At 41.9% G+C, this 18,500-nt stretch overlaps 1 protein-coding gene across 1 annotated transcript in view; it reads left to right on the forward strand.

Annotated features, from left to right (window-relative positions):
- UBTD2 (ubiquitin domain containing 2) overlaps nt 1-18,500 on the forward strand; it is a 345,217-nt gene that overhangs the window by 241,163 nt on the left and 85,554 nt on the right. The window contains exon 2 of the mRNA XM_069244641.1: nt 7,163-7,399. Coding sequence (XP_069100742.1) covers nt 7,163-7,399 — 237 coding nt within the window. The remainder of the gene's footprint in view (nt 1-7,162; nt 7,400-18,500) is intronic.

The raw sequence follows: 18,500 nt of genomic DNA on the forward strand, positions 1-18,500 counted from the left end.
AATTCGTTCCTGCTCTTGTTACAGACATTGTTACTTTTTTTCTCACCTGCCAACTGAGTTCAGGTTGATTTTAGGGGCATAATCAGGGTTTTTCAATGTGGTTATCCTATAGATTATGAATTCCCATTTGGAGCCTACTCATCCTGTGAGTTCAACTGTCCTCCTCCTCGCGCCTGTTCCCTCGCAAACACTGTAGTAAGGCTGGGCACCACCTCTTCTGCCCCAGCCATCTACTTTCTGGTTGACAGTGGTGAAGTTGTTTTAGCCCAGCTTGGATTTTAGGAGTCAGCCAGAGTTGCTGGAAAGCCACTACAAAATAGCTACATTCCAGTGCCCCTTTTGCTGTTTTCCAGCCCTGCATCTTTTTTGCTTTTTTTTCCCCTTTGAGTTCCCTTGTTTGTGATGTTTTAAGGTTTTGCCTGCTGACAGTGCTTGTCCTATCGCTTGCAAAATCTCTTCTAGACTAAAAGCTTAGAACGGGCTTACAGCATGCCCATAACTTAACATTGGTTGGCTTCATCATCACTCTTGTTTTCTCGCTTCTCATTGTTCAAGGCCTCCTGCTTGCCTACTTCTTCCTCCTGGGGCTTAGAGTGTTTTTCCCTGAAATAGAGCATGGACCAAATACAGCTTCCCATATGCAGCCAGTCTCTTTCCACTGCGTGCTTCTGCATGTCCTTTGTAGGTCTCGCCTAACAGCGCACATGCATTGTTGCTGCAAAGGTTATTCTATACTGTAAAGTGCATAGAGCCAGCTCATTACTTAACTTTTTCTAGCTTGATTATCACTCTTTTGATCTGCATTCTAATTGACCACCATGTGCCTCACAGCACTTCCTTTTATTTCTCTGGAGCATGGACCACATTCCAATTGATTTTTTTTTAATTTGTTTTGTTCCACTGCTCACCCTGCGATTCAGGGTTCCTTTTTTCTTTTAACAGTTTTTTGGACTGGCATTTTTTTCTACCTTTCACTTTGCCCTACACAATTTTTTGTTTTTGTTTGGCGCTTCCTTTTACAAACACCTTTGGGTTACTTAATTTCTTTTGCAATTCGGCTCCTTTTTTAACAGGAACAGGTAAATGACACTGACTATTAAAGCAGTCCATGTGACTACATATGTGCCTCTGACTCTTGAAGGAGCTATCACACTTCACTAGAATCTACGCTACTTCACTCCAATCTACCCCACTCCACCCAACTCAATCTATCCTACTCTACTTTACCCTACTCTTCTCCAATCTGCCCTACTCTAATATATACTAGTCTACTCCACTTCAATCTACCCCACTCCAATCTGCTGCTCTCCACTCAATTCTACCCCACCCGTTCACTCCAATCTACCCCACTTACCCCCAATCTTCTCCCCTCCACTCTTCCTCACTCCAGTCTACCCCACTCAAATCTACCTCACCCCACTCCACCCTACCTCATTCTTTCCCACTTTAATATACCCCAGTAAACCCCACTCCACTTTACCCCACTCCACTTTACCTCACTCCATTCTCTACGCCATCATTCTTCCAGTCTCTGCCCTACCCCACTCTACGACACTCCAACCCAATCTATGCCAATCCACTCCACTACAGTCTGACGCACTCTACTCCAGTCTACCCCATCCAACTCTTCTCCAGCCTCCTCCTCTCTACTCTTCCCCATTCTACCCCTCTCCAATCCACTCTACCTCGCTCCACTCTAACCCAGTTCAGTTTAACCCAGTCCACCCCACCTCACTCAAGTAACTTTAGGCCAATGCTGAATAGCAGACACTGCTGTGGAATATGGCTAAACCACTTTGCCAAAGTCTACAGGTCTCGCATAGGTGAGACCTATTGGCTTTGCCTTTGCCCATTTTGTTTTTACTTTTCTTCATTTGCTCTATAAGAGTAAATATGTGTGCAGTCCGTCTCCTTTTCCCACCCATCTGTGATTTTGCTTGTTTTTTCACGCCTCCCTCCCACCTCCGTGTGTGCTCTTGTCCCAGCCTTCCTTGTGTTGCTTGGACCTTCTCCCGATGTTCGTCGTGTTGTTGATCTATTCATCTGCTTTCAAGCCAGACCATAAAAACAAAGCCATATGGCGCTGTCAACACTGGCCACGTCATGTCGCTTTGTTTATCTTTACTATGAAAAGAACAAATTGACAAAGACAATAGATCGTTCGTAGGTGAAACCTGTTTGCTTTGCCAATGCTTCTTCATCTCATGGTCTAAACTTCCCAGTTGCCAGTTCTGCTGGTGCTACCAGCTAGGTATTTTCCAAAAAAGGATGAATGTACTCTTTCAGTCATGTTTCCAGCAAGCAACCTCCCTCGGGAGCCGTGAGTGACTGACTTTTTGCCAGAATATATAAGACCACCTGGGCTTCAGACTTAAAAATATATATATATATATATATATATATATATATATATATATATATATATATATATATATATATATATATATATATACTGTACCCCTAAGGTTGAGGTTTGCCAATTCCCTGCCCACCATTATCCTGTCTACCTCGATCTCAGCCTTGGATCCTACAGTGCATGTGCACAAGCGTGTACGTGCAGAAATTAATATATTTACGCCTGCAGTCCATGAATGGATACACGCCCGCGTTTTCTGCTCTGTAGAGTTCCCTGCCATTCTCCTGCCTCTGCATTGCGCCTTGGTTTCCGTCTTTCCTCCCAGGGTCCATAGAAGTGGCATATAATAGTTGTTATTGGTCCATTTTAAATACGTGTCTGTAATTATCCAGGATGCTGGGGCCGCAGGTAAAGATTTTTATTTTTAGCTTAACATAAATAATTTGAACAGTGGGCCAACAAAGTAAATTCAGGGGCGTAACAAAGGCCCCTGCAGCCCCTGTGGCGCAGGGGAGCTCTCAACCCTCCGGACGCTCCCAACCCTTCAGGGGCGGTTCATTCAGCCGAAATCCAATGAGTGTCTTTGAGATATGGGATACGCGGGGGCCCTGGTTACATTAATGGCCCCATCATTTTGTGTCACGTCTCTGCCCAAGGGCTCACACTGACTCTAGTTTCACAAAATGGCTACTTGAGCTCCATCCAAAAGCTTAATGGGAACAGTACCGTGACATAGTAAACAGACGCAAAAAAAGCCCTAGCTTTGATGGGAGCCCATCCAAGTAACGGCGGGCCATAAAAACAATGGCTCAAACGGGCTGACCAACAGTCCACTCTATCTTTTTTTGTACTTAATTAGTTCATGACGGCGTTTTACAAACAGCTACTATTGTCTACAGATAATCTTAGAAAAAAGGCCTGAAAGACACCCTTTCATTTCAAAACTAACATAGATGTGTACAAATATACGGCTTGTTACGACTCTGGATGCTGTGTATTCGTATGTGTCCCCCCGAGGTAGTGATACCAGCGAGAACATAGTCAATGGGACTCCTTCCATTTTGTATGCCATCAATTTGGTAAGAGCAATAAACGGCTTAAAATAGTACGATGTTCTCACAAGGAAGACTTGTTGCCTTGGAAACCTGTTTGTTTTCATAGGCCGCCTAATGTTTGCAGTGAGCACTGACAGAGGCGGTGGTATGTTCAAGGAAGGAGGGGACAGAACGAAAGTGATACGGAGGCCAAGTTCAAATAGCAGGCCTGTAAAATATACCATATTCTGGAGGCAGCACAGTTTATTCTGTCTAATAAATGACTACTTATAGGGTTATTATGTGCTGCGCATTAAACCCTTTATCTGAATAAAGTGGGTCAGATTTCAGATTTCAAGTCAGGCATACAATGCACGCGGGCTATCGTATTTTTTTTTTTTTTTTTTTACTACGTAGATAATCCTCCATGAGTTTCCTAGAGGTATATAATCTGGGGAAAAAGGGCCAGAAGGGGCAATCGTGCTTGGTGAAAACCGACGCGATTCCCAACTGTGAATTGGGAATCACAGACATTGACAGTAAAAGCACCCGATGTTATAATTCCCATATACGTGGAATAAGGCAGTAAAATGGCTTGTCTCTTTCATTGGCGTTTGAGGCCACACTGGTCCATTGTGTACATGCAACTGCCTGAAAATTACGAAGTATCCTCAAAGAGACCCAAATGTACGCCGTGGAACTAGATTTAATCATTGTAAAAGCACTACGACTTGAAGGGTAGCTAGTAAACCCATTAACAGCTGAATACATTTTTGGCATTTTTCCGGAAACTTCGCCGTCGAGCTCTTATTTGGTAGACATTTATGGGCCAGTGTGAAATCTAGGCGGGTGTGGATTGATGGATACAAACTCAAGCAATGCCGCCACACAAGGCTGTGAAGTGTAAAGTTTATTTTTTATTTTTTTAGTTCTAATAATTTTGCAATTGACCCATAGTAAATTATTAATCGTATAATGCCTAATATCGGAACACCAAAAAAGTACCACTAGTTGCAAAATACATTAGTATTTCTTTGACATAAATGGAAACAAAATGCCTTTTTTGACAGACGGATTTTAATTGTTCCTATATCGATCGGCTCCATAACTACAGAAAGTGGAGGCAAACACAACTTAAGCAGTTGCTCTGAAATCACAGTTGTGTCTCTAGTCATGATAGGGCTTTTGATGGGATTTAATTTTCTGACCTATGACCTTGGCCCTTACCCGTTTTTAGCGTAGGAAAGTGAGGGATTTAGTATTATTTCTTATGTTAGGATTTTGTTCATGATTTATTATGCGTGAACAATTATATTACACAATCTCCAATAGCGGCTGTGTAGTTATGGTTACCTCTTTCTCTTTACTTAATAACTGGCGCCATTCGAATCTGCACAAAACTTTCAAACAAAATGGTTTTGGGACGTGGCACGGCCAGTTTTGTCGATCTGTCAAGCAGAGGGCAAGGATAGGTGAGGAAAAAAGAGACCATTACGATTTTTTTTACTCCTGTAGAAAGCCTTGTTCTGTTCTATAGAAAAACAGCTGTATTAAATTGAACTATGCAAGGAATTGTATTTGCTTGGTTTGGTGTAAATATGATCAGCATTTTTGTGATATTGGATTAAGAATGTGCCTTGCTGCAAAGGCCTCAATTTTATGTGACCTGACAAAGCTGGAGATGTGACTGTTCATCCTTAAGAGGTTCATCAAGGGTCGACAATTTTGCAAACCAGATGACTTGGTCTGCAAACCCTTATATACCCACTGCAAATTGCACTAAATCTGTGTACAGAGTCGGTTTGCCATGTGCAACAGGTTTGATGCTGGGACTGGCCGCAGGCCTGACCCTCCGGCGCACAACCATGCACAGCAGGTGTCGGCTGCCCACTATGGGTTGGCGACAGGGCCTGCTCAAAGGCCTGGCCTTGTGTCCAACCCTCGTGGATGCAGCTGCACGCCATGCCTAGCACGCCAGGGTATCATTTTCATAGCACTATGATAATGGGGAAAAAAACTGAAATTAATTTAAAAACTGAAAGTTAAATATAAGTTATAGTTAGCTCTTGGTTATACCACTTTACCAGGTTTAAAAATTCACAAATGAGCTTAAAAACAGTTTAAAGTGAAGTAATGGTAATCTAGAAACACACTGAAAGTTGCCGTTTTCACTTAGCTGCGCAGTAAGTAACTCTCACAACAGCCATGTAAAACAACTCATATGCAGCTTAAACGTTGTTTTTTATTTTAATTCATAAATATGAGAAATGGGCTTTACTCCATGTAATCCCGCTGGAATTTTTGCCTATTACACTACCTGGTTTATGGACCTCTGTTACGAGTCTCACTACCTGAGTCTCACTCACAGTAAGATATATTAAACATTTTTATGAAGTTAATTGTTTTTGTTTTCATTTTAAACCACTCACAAATATGTTGTCTGAGACCTTAGATTCAACACATTCCAGTTTAGCACTCATAGTCCGTGGCACTGATAATGAGACTGAAAATCCCGAAAAGTGGAGCCCTTTTGAATTCGTGGGCCATAGTTCTCAGTACTGAGATGGCAAACAATGACAGGGGGCCCCAGTATAAGTCCACAATTTTCAATATCCTCGGTCTCTTAATCGAGGCCGCAGATTGAGTGCTATTTTTAATGTGTCGAGTGTTTTGGCACAGGGATCATAGACAGTGGTTCCTAAACACAAGGGAGACTCCTTCTACAGACCCATATCAAAAACAATTTGAACCGGTATGTGGCTTTTAAATTATTTCCATGACGTGGGAACCATGCCCACATTCCGTAAAGGTGACTGCACAAAAAAATATTCTCTTGCTCCCAGTCAATCAGCTGTCCATTTTAAGTCCATAAATCAGAATTCGTGCTCATGAACACAAAAAGGACAATTGAAGAAAAAGCTCCCTCATTCCATAGGATTTTTTTTTTTTTTTTTTTTGGTCTTCAGGTTGGTCATGAAACCTGGGTTTATGGGCCCCTGTGCTGGCTAAAAGTTCAGATACCTCTAACTTTTAAACCTTTTTCAAGCCCATCCCAAAGGAGTTTTTAAATGGTAACTTCTGAAACTATTGAATGGATTTACACGAAACCAAGCAGCTGCGCTTCCTTTAGTAATGGTGTCTTCACGCTTGTTCTTAGTGGGGGAAAAAAAGATTCTCATGGAAGATAAATTCGGAAAAGTCACTTTTCTTGACCTGCCCACAAAAAATAAAATAATAACCCTTGAAAAATGGATATGAAATTTGGTATGCCAAGCCCAAATCAAGTTAAAAAAAAATGTTGGGAGGATGGGTGGATGTAAACTTTACTGTCCGATATAGGAAAAAATGTCCAAATAAATTACTCCAAATATGGGAAAATATTTGAAATTAGAAGATGTGTCTACAATGTATTCTGATTTTGCGTGGAAGCAAATTGATGAGGGACATGAAAATTAAGTAATTTGCTTAGAATATTCTGGTCAAGGGCATATTGGTGTTGGAAATAACAAACAACTTAGTCACCTTACCACATCTTTTTCCTCTGAATATTTTTAAAATGAATGGGATTTAGAACTTTCTAGAAACCTAAAGGTGGAATTGTTTTTCCAGGGGTAGACCAATAAAATGTACAAAAATTGTTAAATCACCATTGTGGAAGAGACCTGATGTTAGGTAGAAGTAGGGGCATTGATATGGCACCTTGAGCCAAAGTACATATTGAAGTAATACCTACAGATTTAATATTTAATGATGTTTTTTTCATTTCTCTCAGTTGCATTAGGTCGAAATCAACCTTTGAAAAAGGAGAAGCCGAAGTGGAAGAGTGACTATCCCATGACGGACGGACAGCTGCGCAGCAAGAGGGATGAGTTCTGGGACACAGCACCAGCCTTCGAGGGCCGCAAGGAGATCTGGGATGCACTTCGGGCTGCAGCACATGCCTTTGAGAGCAACGATCATGAGCTGGCTCAGGCCATCCTGGACGGCGCGAACATCACTCTGCCACATGGTAGGAGTTCACAAGATCCTGGCCTCTGAACTGCGCCGCAAGGGTTGGACGTTAGAGTTAAAAGGGGGCATGGGTAACCTGTTCCCTAGAGCCGCCGCAAACAAACTCAAAACCAGAGTTCAACCATGAGGGCACGGCCTATCCTAGATTATACTTTGAGGGGTGATGTTTGATTTTCATTTTTAGAAATGCCTAATTCAATGTGCAGGTTTTTTCTACTGTACGTATTATAAACCTTGTAGGGAAGTCAAGCATAGAGTGAGGCTGGCAGAGCGTAAAGTGAAGGGGAGAAGTATGGTGCCCCCCTGTGTTTGGGAGCCCCTCCATGTGGCTTCCAGCAAAAGAAAAGAGCTAAGGTTGCGCTACGTTTAGTTTAGCAGGTGTGAGACTAGTTCACTACACTTACATCTGTTTATCACTAAACATAGAGGGGCCCATTTTCTTAGCTTACATTGGAGCCCATGACACCTTGTCAATGCCACTCAGACAGTCCCAAAATGTATTGTGGTGATGATGATAACTAAGATGAGTGTACTAATTAGTGCTTGGATCGGGAACCATTTAGGGAAAACTGTCAAACCCAGACATTACTGAAAAATAGGCATCAAGGGGAGTCCAGGGAGGTATCCCTTGTGAGGATTTCCCAAAGTTACCCCCAGCCCCAGAATACCCTGCAAAGGTCACCCATTGAATAAAAACACTATTTTCTCTGCATTTCTGTGACGTAAACTACAGGAGTATGCAGGGATCCACAAACTGCTTTCCACCCGGCGTTGCCCAACTTGTCCTGATAAAAAAACGGTACCCCACTGGTGTGCCTGGGCTTACTGCCCGAGACAGGAATGGATCACACAACGGTCAATGGTAGTCATTCATGAGGGCTACTGTTTACAGTGGGGTGATCCACGCCTGACACAGGCACAAGCACACAAGTGGGGTAGTGTTTTTATTAGGACAAGTGGGGAAACGCCAGGTGGTAGGAATTTTGTGGATCCCTGCATATTCCTGTAGTTTTCGTGATAGAAATGCGAGAAAATAGTTTGTATTCAATATTTCACCTTTGCAGGATATCCTAAGTAAAAAAAACTTTGGGGAATCCACACAAGCCACACCTCCGTGAACTCCCCTGGGTGTCTAGTTATCAGAAATGGATGGGTTTGGTAGGTTTCCCTATATGGCCGCCGAGCCCAGGACCCAAAAGACAGGCGTCCGCCTTACAAAACCATGTTGTTTTGATTATGGATAATTTTGCTGTCTCCACAATGCGATTTGGACTCTTCCCTGTTAGGCCCTATCTGACGATGGGGGTTACCCAAACAGTGTAAGTCGTCCAACAAGACTGCAAGGTTGGTTTCTGCACTAACCCCATTTTGAGGGCAAGGTCCAAAACTATCTTTAACTCCACAGGGAAGTGGGAGTCCACTGGCTTCCCTAGAATGGGGTTCTAGAGTTCCTCCATGCTCCCTCAGAAATTGTTCAGAATGCAAATTTGCTGCACAATTTGCTGAAGAAAGTCAGCATCCAAAAAGAAACGGACATAGTCAAGTGGCAAAAAGTTGGCTGTATCTACTGTACATTGTTTCACCAGTAAAAGGTGGAATTTGGGGCTGAACTAAATTCCGGGGTTGCCAGGAGAGCACTCTTTATAGCTTGCCACCGCACACACAGGCTCTCTGGCTTGGCCTAACCTGTTGTTGTCCCACTGCACAGACTGTGCTTGAGAAGGGACACCACGACTATCCTCATCGACTCCCTCAAAAAAAACTGGTAGAGGTGTCATTGAAAGGGACTCCGCCAACTGAAAAATCACTAACAGATTCTGCTCCATTGTCCTCTCCCTCAGATACTGTCTCAGTATCTGCTGTCTTCCAGGTTTACTTTCGACATTTTTAAACAATTCCGAGTACGCCAAAAATGTGTTCCCAATATTGAAGTAATTTCAAGTGAGCGAGCCTCTATTTTCATATTCTCATTAAATCTGATCTCCAGCGAGGATTAGACCGGCTTTTGTTAAATCTGTATCTTTTTGCAGCACTTATGATTGGGTTAAATGTGTCGTTTGCTAAACTAAACTGTGTAGTTGGATTAAAACTGAAAGTTTTCTTATTAAAAGCTATTGCTACTAAGGGACTAAGTTTTTCCTTTATACCGTTTCAACCTAATGACATTTGTTTGGCTGGGCTCTCAGGTGGCCTCTGGGTTGTACTAGATTGAGCTTCAGGTAGCGTGTGCTGTTGGGTGTTCCTGGTCTATGGGTTTAGAGTGGGCACGAAAAACACTACATACTGTGGGCTGTACTGCATTCAGCTCTGGGCTTGGCCCTCCTGGGAGTTTGCCTTGATAGGAGTTTAGTCCAGAGTGGACTCCAGACAGTGGCTACAGAGATTCCAGTGCAGCAACTCGGCTAAAATCACAACCAAACGAGGCTTAATGGCTAACTCGCTTTCAGAACTTAATTGCTTGTATGATAATTTAATGAGCCTAGCGATCACATAGAGATGGTTTAAATGCAGCATTGTCTTCTCAGGCTTTCATGTTTGGAAGATCAGCAACATTATTGCCATTCATTATGATAGTACTTGTTAATATTTGAGTACCTAAAGACAATGTGGTGCGTGGCGTGCCCTTATAAACAGTATTGCAAAAAAAGATGTCAGAATGCTTATTAATAAAACCCAGTAATATAAGTGAGTTAATTATGTAAGACGTTTTGTACATTTGGAGCATCAGAACTAGTTCATAACGGGTGACCGGGGAAAATTTCCAATTGGCATAAACCAAAGGCAATTGCTCTGGGTACCTTTTTAACCCATCGTTTTTCCCTGACTGTGCCACTCTATACAGAGGTCTGCTTTGTTCAAATCTATGCAGACCCTGCTCTTCATGGGAACAGTACACCCTAAACTGTCATGCAAGGCACCCCGCAGAAGGGTGCAAAAGCAACCTCCACACAGGGTTTGGCCTAGTTAGACTTTGCCAGTGAGCTGTTGCTTGTAACCTGAGATCAAAGAGCCTACGTCTGGTCATATCCGTGGCTACTAAAGGCATTACTTCAAACATTGATGTCTTTGTGAGAGAGTTGTAAAGTATCACCAATGATTTATCTGTGGTGGTTTGGTCTTGCAAGGCTTATAGATCGATTACAAGCATTGATAAGTTAGATGCATATTGTGTTATGTTCTGTAGTAGACCTGAGATGTGATGTGTGCTGGATTCTTAGGATTCCCAGGTAGTACTTTTATTGATGATGTGTGGTATTAAGATTGATTCTTCCATTATATCACAGCCATGACCATTTGCAGGGCTTTGTGTTTTTTTTTTTTTTTTTGCCAGTGTATTTAGGGTACCATTCAGTGGTGGCTTAGTGTGCCTTTAGTATATTACAGTATAGCATTTTAGTGTCCCTGAGATGGAGTATAATGAGACGGTTAGAGACCCTAGAATGTATAAGAGTGTGTTTGTTATTCCTAGGATGCACTGAAATGTGGTAGGTTAGCACTTTTAGAGTGTAGTGTAGTGTGGTGGGCGTGTGCCCCAGGATACATTTTAGTAGGTTAATGTCCCTGAAAGTGATACATTAGTGTTTCTAGAATGCATTGCTGTGAGGTGGGTTACTCGCCTGAGGGTGGAGTAAAACATGCCATATGAGGCAGGGCAGAGCTTTGTGGTGGATTATTATTCATGTATTCAGTACAATATGATGATTAGAGTATTTCTACTTTTACACAAGATGTGGCTTGTGAGTGGTCGTTCTGTATAGTAGAATACTTGTATCTGTAAAACACAAACAATATAACTTAGTGGCTTTGAGGATTAAAATTGTAGCAAAGGCGTCGAGGCTAATCAAACCATTTCCACGGTAGAAGCAAATACGGAGTTTGAGACTGTGGAGTCTTCAGCGTCTCGCTTATTTAGTGATGTGTTGGGGTATACAAATGCTTTCCTGCAAATATTCTATTAAATGTGTTCTTTGTAACTGTGTTATAAGCTTTAAATCATCCCAGAAACCGTTTTAACGAGATGCTAGTTTTTACTTCATTTTCTAAATCTATTTCTCTTGAGAATGTGCATACTAAAGAATGTGATGTTTTTTGCTTATGTGCATTTGAAATGCCAATCTGAAGCCTCCTTCCTGCAGAGTCCTCAACTCTTAAATAGTCTGTGCTCCCCGGTCTGGATCTGGTAACGTTAACAATAGCTCCCCAATGGCACTTTTTGCACCCCAGTGGCTCTAGCTACTGCTCTGCCAACCCTTGTATACGACAAAGTATAACGACATAGGACCCTGCCTGAATGGTGACACCAGTTTTTTTTTTTCTCCACACTCTTAAGAAGCAAATCCAGAGTTCCATCCAAAGATTTTCAGTGTTTTCTTTAAACATTTGCTTTAGCAAATGTACTTCTTGTGTGTGTTCCTCTCCTTCCTTAGTGACTGGTATGTGTCCCCAAAGATTTCAGGGATTAAACAGGGTCTTTCCACCAAGAAGTGGTGCCTCTTTATGTGACAACAGTTATACATAGGCAGCAAAGCTGTTTGTGGCCAAGGCTCATAGGGCGAGTCTTCCTACTCCCTTTTGCTTCCAAGTAAGTAAGGCATAAAAGGAGACGTCAGTAGAAATTGCAGTGAAACGCTTTGTAAATGCCACATGGATGCTCTTCTTCCAGGAAGCATTCCCTTTTATAGATGGGTCCTGGAGCCAAATGTGCCATTTTCTAATAACAGAACAATCTTAATTTTGGAGCCTGTATCTTTGCTTCTGAAACTGCACCAGGATAATTTGCAGCTCAGCTGCTTTCAAGTTTGCTTCTCTCAAGCAAGTGGTCGCATCAAGGTGGGTCTTGCTTAGTCTGTTACGCCTCCGGCTGGTAATGGTGTTGATTCCCACAACTCAACACTTCCCGTAACTGATGTCCCGGAGCCATTTGATCCAACATGGATTTGCCTACCTGGCATTATAACCTCTTACTATTCTGCCAGTTGGACAGATACTGCTTAAGGAGCCAATAACTTTTCCTTTGCACTCCGTTCTGATGGATGCTCCTTGCGGCTCCAGTGGCAGAGATTTCGGAACCAGTTCCTCTGGTGTCTCTGGTTTATCTGTGACCTGAGCATATTTTAGCTTTGGCTAAAGGATACCCTAATTTGAGGAACACCTTTTGGATGAACAGACTCCTCATTTAGGTCCAAATTCCGCCCATTTGGGGGGCAGTACCCCTCATATAGACAACATGAAGATAACCTACTGCCAGCTCAGAATTCAAATGTTGGTTTCTGTTTGAATCTGCAGTATCCCACCAGGCTGGACTTACCTTCAGAAATAGACGTTGCCAGTCCTTCTTCTGAATATTTTGCTTCCTTTACATCTGTCATCAAAAGGCAATCTGAAGTGATAAGTGCTGGAATTGTCCTTACTATTCGATCAGTTTCTCAATCTTCGATCATGAATTGCTTACGTACCTGAACTTCCCGTTTGATCATTCAAGCATCGCTCCGTCTCTTGAATTTACTTGCTTTTTATTGGCTAGTAGGTCACTTCCTGCGCTTCTGCTCTTCTGTTTTGCTTTTGCCATCGCGTGGAGCATGGCTAAAGTACACCTTCCAGTCCAGTTTTTGGTGATCGGTTACTTGTTAGTTTTTGTACTTGAAAAGCTTAAATGAACGCAAGTCAATTTGCACTGAAATGTCTGCAAACATGGCGGCCATCTTGTAATGGAGTATCATGTGCAGATGTAAAGCAAGCAGTGGGGTGGGCTCATTATGTTGTGCTTTTCATTACTAAATAATTAAATTTCTGATGAATAACAGTTGTAAATATTAAAATTATTTGTGTGTTGGTTTCTTAAATTACCACTCATTTTTAAAGAAAAGGTATTTGTGTAATAAGGTGACATTTTATTTGAATTGTTATTGTCTCAGTGACCTATTAACAGGCAGTCACAAGTGCAGTTATCTTGCAGGCACTGGGGTCATGATTTGAGTGGTGCAGCAGGTGCAGTGACACCGGTGCCATGGGGTGTCTGAAACCATGTAAACACAGATAATTGCTAAATTTTACTTCTAAACAAGTGCCGTTATCTAGCAGGCACTAGGATGATTCCAATTGTGCAGCAGGTGCAGTGGCACCAGGGCTAAAAGTCATAACTTCACCAAACACCAGATATTGCTATATTTTGCTACTAAACAGGCAGTCACAGGCATTAGGGTCATGATTTGAATGGTGCAGCAGGTGCAGTGACACTTTATTAACTATACTTTACTATGCTCCATTACAATGCCATATCAAATAAGGTACAAATTATGAGTTTGGATCCCAGGGATATTAATTCAACAAACAACTGTTAACGGTTTATAAAATTTAAAAGAAACATTATTGGAACCTTTTTCTAAAATGTATAATCCAGATAGAATGCAAAGAAAAAAACAAAGGTGAAACCTATTGGCTTTGGCAGTGGTTGTTAATTTTTAGATCTAAACACAATGACCTTTAGTGTTCATTTTGTCAGTTGAGACACAAAATTGCTTAGTTAAATAGTGCTTTCATAAACTAAGACGTTGATTCTGCTTATTCAAGTTTATGGTGGGGAAGGAGAACCAAGAAATGGAAAAGGAAATCCTGGATTATCTGTGAAAAAAACAATTGGAATAAGTGGTCAATGAAGGAAAGCGTTAATCGACCCCTGGTGTTCTCCCTGTAGATATGTGAGTAGTTTATCCAGGCCAGGTTTTTTTTTCTCTTGGATTTATAGTGCATATTTAATAATTCGTTTTTTTTTTTTTTTTAAACTACATTTGAAAATCCTGGACTGGATGAGCTAGTCGCGTGGATCTGGGGAGCATGATCACTGTGCTAATGGCGCTCAGAATTAGAGCAGAAGTGACCAGAACATTATTGCTTTTGCCAACATTTCCACAGTGTAAGCTAATACAGCGCGCATGCATGCGCCACTGACAGAATAAAACACTTGCGAAACTATATCAGACAGAATGCCAAATCAAAAGTTTAAAAATGTTACAATTATTTCTCTTCTACCTCCAGCAGTAGCATTTTTTAGCAGGTGTAGTGACTAGCAATGGTGAAGTAACTCATAATGTAAGCTTGGAAAATGGGTCACTGAGTCATGAAAGACTGAGATAATTGGGGTACAGCGGATCCTCACAACTCGTGGCCAGGTGCCACTGGACTTGCTATACTAATGTTGGCTACATCTAAGGTTAGGTGCAAGTGGGTGTTTACTTAAAAGTGGGTGAGCCAACAAATTAACAGGCAGAGCTGAGCCAATAGTCTGTGCTGGCTCGAAGAACCTGCTCGCAAGCCCAGCCTTGAAAATGTTTGAGATGTAAATCCTGTAACAAAGTTAATGTAATGCAATAAGGTGTTATCAAAATTTAAAAAAGGTATTTGTTTAGCATGCAGGATCACTACACCTTAGTCCCTCACACCATATCTTTGTATTGAGAAGTATTCATTAAAGACGAGAGGTTTTAAAAAGGAAATGAGAAACAGTCCTCACCCTCTCTGATAACAGTGCTCTTAGTGAACTAAGAGGCAACTCAGTTACCCTACTTGTTGCTTATACTCTTATTGTAGATGGAGCAGCATTATAGGCAAAAGTCAGGGTTGGCGTAGTCCCCCACTGTCTTAGGAGGGGAAAGTCCATTCTGCTTTAGAGGTGGGCAAGCCAACAGATTAACAGGGTGAGCAGAGTCTGCGCCAAGCCGAGGGTCTGACTATGCATGAGCCCAGCCTTGAAAATATTGGGCATATTAATCATGCAGCAACCATGATGTAATGTGATAAGGAGTCCTAGAAATATTTCTTTAACATGTGGAAGCATTTCATATTACTACACCTGATTAAATCAATGCATCTGGGGTCATGTATCAAAAGTGATAGTTTTAAAACATTTCTGTTCACACAACCCTACCTCCCCCCCCCCCCCCCCCAATCTTCCCTGACAAGTGTCCATGGTGGACTAAGGTGACAATCACTTGTCATGTGTCTTCTGTATTGTCACCTAGAATTGTTGGCTTAGATGGAGACTCATTACAATCTATTAAATCAAACTCAAGAAGTTTTCCTACAGTGCGCATCTTGAACTTACATATTTGAAGGAGCTATATATATATATATATATATATGTGTGTGTGTGTATATATATATATATATATATATATATATATATATATATATATATATTTTTTTTTTTTTTTTTTAAAGGTGTGGGGGGCGGGCTTGGTAAAATAAAATATTTGTCAAGGATCACACCGTTTTATGAAGCAGTGAAGCCGGAATGGATCTCAGGTTTTCTACTTACCCATTGTAATTGTATAGTTCAGGCACTGAATGAGAATCTTTCTCTTGCCCGTTTTACATCAAACGTGTTACTGCTTTGTCTATAATTCTTGGCACGCGAGGGTAGGTGGCAGACAGAAGCCACATGAAAGCTCGGTTTTCTTTGGGTTCAAATGTCCAAGGGGACTTCGAGGGGCGCTACAGCCCTGGCATCGGCCTCGAGCTTCTGTGGCTCGCCGCTTCTGTTCTTACCCTGGATCTGAAAGGTTTGTCCTTGTTCCCCAGCACTCCAGCTGCTTGCATTTGTAACTACAGTCGTACAGCCTGACCTAAGAACATTAGTACACGCTCATCCCACTTGTAGCATCCCCTTTAGATGTGGAAATGGCCAAATAGTGTTTTGTGATTTAGTCTCTTGGCTGAGGAGCTGAGAACGTGGCAGAATTAACCCTTCTATTGTTTAACGAGCGGCAAATGAGAACCGCTTTGTGTTTGGAGCTATTTTAAGAACGGCAGCAGGTTTACCAGCAAGTTTAATGCCTAGAAAAAACACAGCACTTTTCATTTGCTCACTAAAAACAGTTTGAAAATGTAATTTTCAAGTTAAACATGTCTGTTTAAACATATTGTCACTTTTAGCAATTTCCAAGCTGGGTGACCTTTTGATGCGTGGAAACGTTCCTGTGCGTTATAAAAGGTAAAAACTAAAAATGTTCTTTTCACTCTGTGTGATTAATTTATTTTTCTGTAAAATAGGCCCTTGACCTTTTAAGTAAAAAAGATTATATAGGCATGGCATCACAACTTGTAATGTCGCTTCCCTGTCCTCATTTGTGAACCCGAAATATTTAGTTTCTCTCCCCCTGTATTTTCCTTAGGACCTCTACTCTGAACCTATTAAATGCATCTTTATACTTGTACAGCGCACATGCTGAACTGGCATATTCGAAGGTGTTCTCATATCTGATAATCAATAACAAGCATTTGCAATGCAACGGGTCTCACGTTTGCTGATAGCGTTGTAAACTCCTAACCTGACTTTTCACTGGTAATGAAACCTATCGGCAAAAGTGCATTTATGTACGTAACCGAAAAAGTGCAATTAACTGTGTAACAGGGCCGATATTATGTAAAGCGCTCGACTTCTACCAAGCGAGATCGCGCTGGGAAAATAGAGAAAAAGTAGTCCACAAACCCAGCGAGCCTCGCATGTTTTCTGTACTTGGTCGATGCGCTCGAGGAGGGCTTTCCACCGGAAAAGGCATGACGTATGCGTGCCTTCCACTAATGAAATCAAGCACATTCTAACAGGCAAGCCCACAAGCCAATGACAGGCGCTGACCTGACGTGGACAGGGGTCTAAGCCCTTTTTAATTACTAAAGCGCCTCGCTTAGCGAAACGCAAGCGCATGCGACGCAGGCTCGACCCTAAAAAGGAGGTTTAATGGAATAAAGTATTTTACTAATTTCACACAATCTGGTCAAGTAGGGAAGTTGAGATTGATCCCTTGTTTCTAGTTCAACACTGCGATTCAGCGACTAGACTGAGATATCAAAGTAAAGGTTAATGCTTTGCCCTTAATTCTTGGAGGAAGAGAGAGTTGTTGGCGGGCAGAATCCGCTTTATTTGGCAGTTTTCTATAGCTGGAACCTCGTTGAGGGATATAAGAGCGCTGTGCAACAGGCACAGACTACTTCCTAATCTTTTTTTTTGTCCACAAAGGGAAATTTGCCAGGATTTGCAGGATGCTGAGCCGAGGCCAGAATTCAGACCTGGTTCTCCAGTCACATGGTTGGCAGCTGTGGCCACTAGGCCACATCACTTCCCTTGAAATGGGTCCTCTTTTTGGGCTCGAGGTTCGAAAAGAACCTCGAGCTGAACCAGAGCCAGGCATTTCGCTTGAGCCTGGCCCGAGCTTTCGGTTGCTCTGTTTACACAAGCAGATAGGTTTGTGCAGTCTTTGTATTTGCATTCTGTATTTATTGTTGTGGTCTGCGGTTAACCTACTTCTGCATCAGCCGGATCTGGGAGTTTGAAAATGCAGATTCAGAGACTAGCTCCTAGATTCGTGGTTTAAAGAATCACAGGCTGGTTGCACGCCTTTTCCACTAGAACAGTGCATTGTAAGAGAAAATGTTCTGCTTTCTTGTGCATGCCAAATACTTGAACTTTCAAAACCTGACACCTGCTGCTGATCTGTTAACGATTAATTTTAATTTGTAAGATTGTCTCCATTTTTGCATCGGCATAAACGTTTCAAAACCAAGGAACATTCATTTCAGAAATTAGCAAAGCTATGAAAAATGAAAATATTCACAGGGTCGGGGGATGGGGCAGGAAAGTGTTCTGACGTTCCAGCCTTCGTAGCAGTGCGTAGATTAATACCGTTTTATTAAGTGCTAGGGTTCTCAGGTCGGTGGTGATAATGTAAGTGGTTAGCAATTGTAAAAAAGGTTCCATGATCGATCCGAATGCCCTTCCCCGCTTGTGGAAAGTGGGTCACCCAGCAACTGAGAAATTAAGTTTCCATTTTGGAGACAGCTACCTAATGTCTCAAGTGGCTGCACTTGGATTCTCATTACCTGAACCAATGATATCTGCTGAATTATTCAAGATACCATTCATTGGGTACTCCTATTCACGAGACTCGTATATATTGTGAGCTATTGGAGAAGTTGTAATCTAGTTGTTAATTTGTCAGCTGCAGGGCCTCGGTATCAAAATTGTAATACAGTCCACTACACCACTTGATTAGCGCTGGCATATCAGTTTTGTTGGTTTGTGATATTCGAATACCACATACATG

The sequence above is a fragment of the Pleurodeles waltl genome, chromosome 7 (genome assembly GCF_031143425.1).
Source record: "Pleurodeles waltl isolate 20211129_DDA chromosome 7, aPleWal1.hap1.20221129, whole genome shotgun sequence".
NCBI classification, from domain to species: Eukaryota; Metazoa; Chordata; class Amphibia; order Caudata; family Salamandridae; genus Pleurodeles; species Pleurodeles waltl.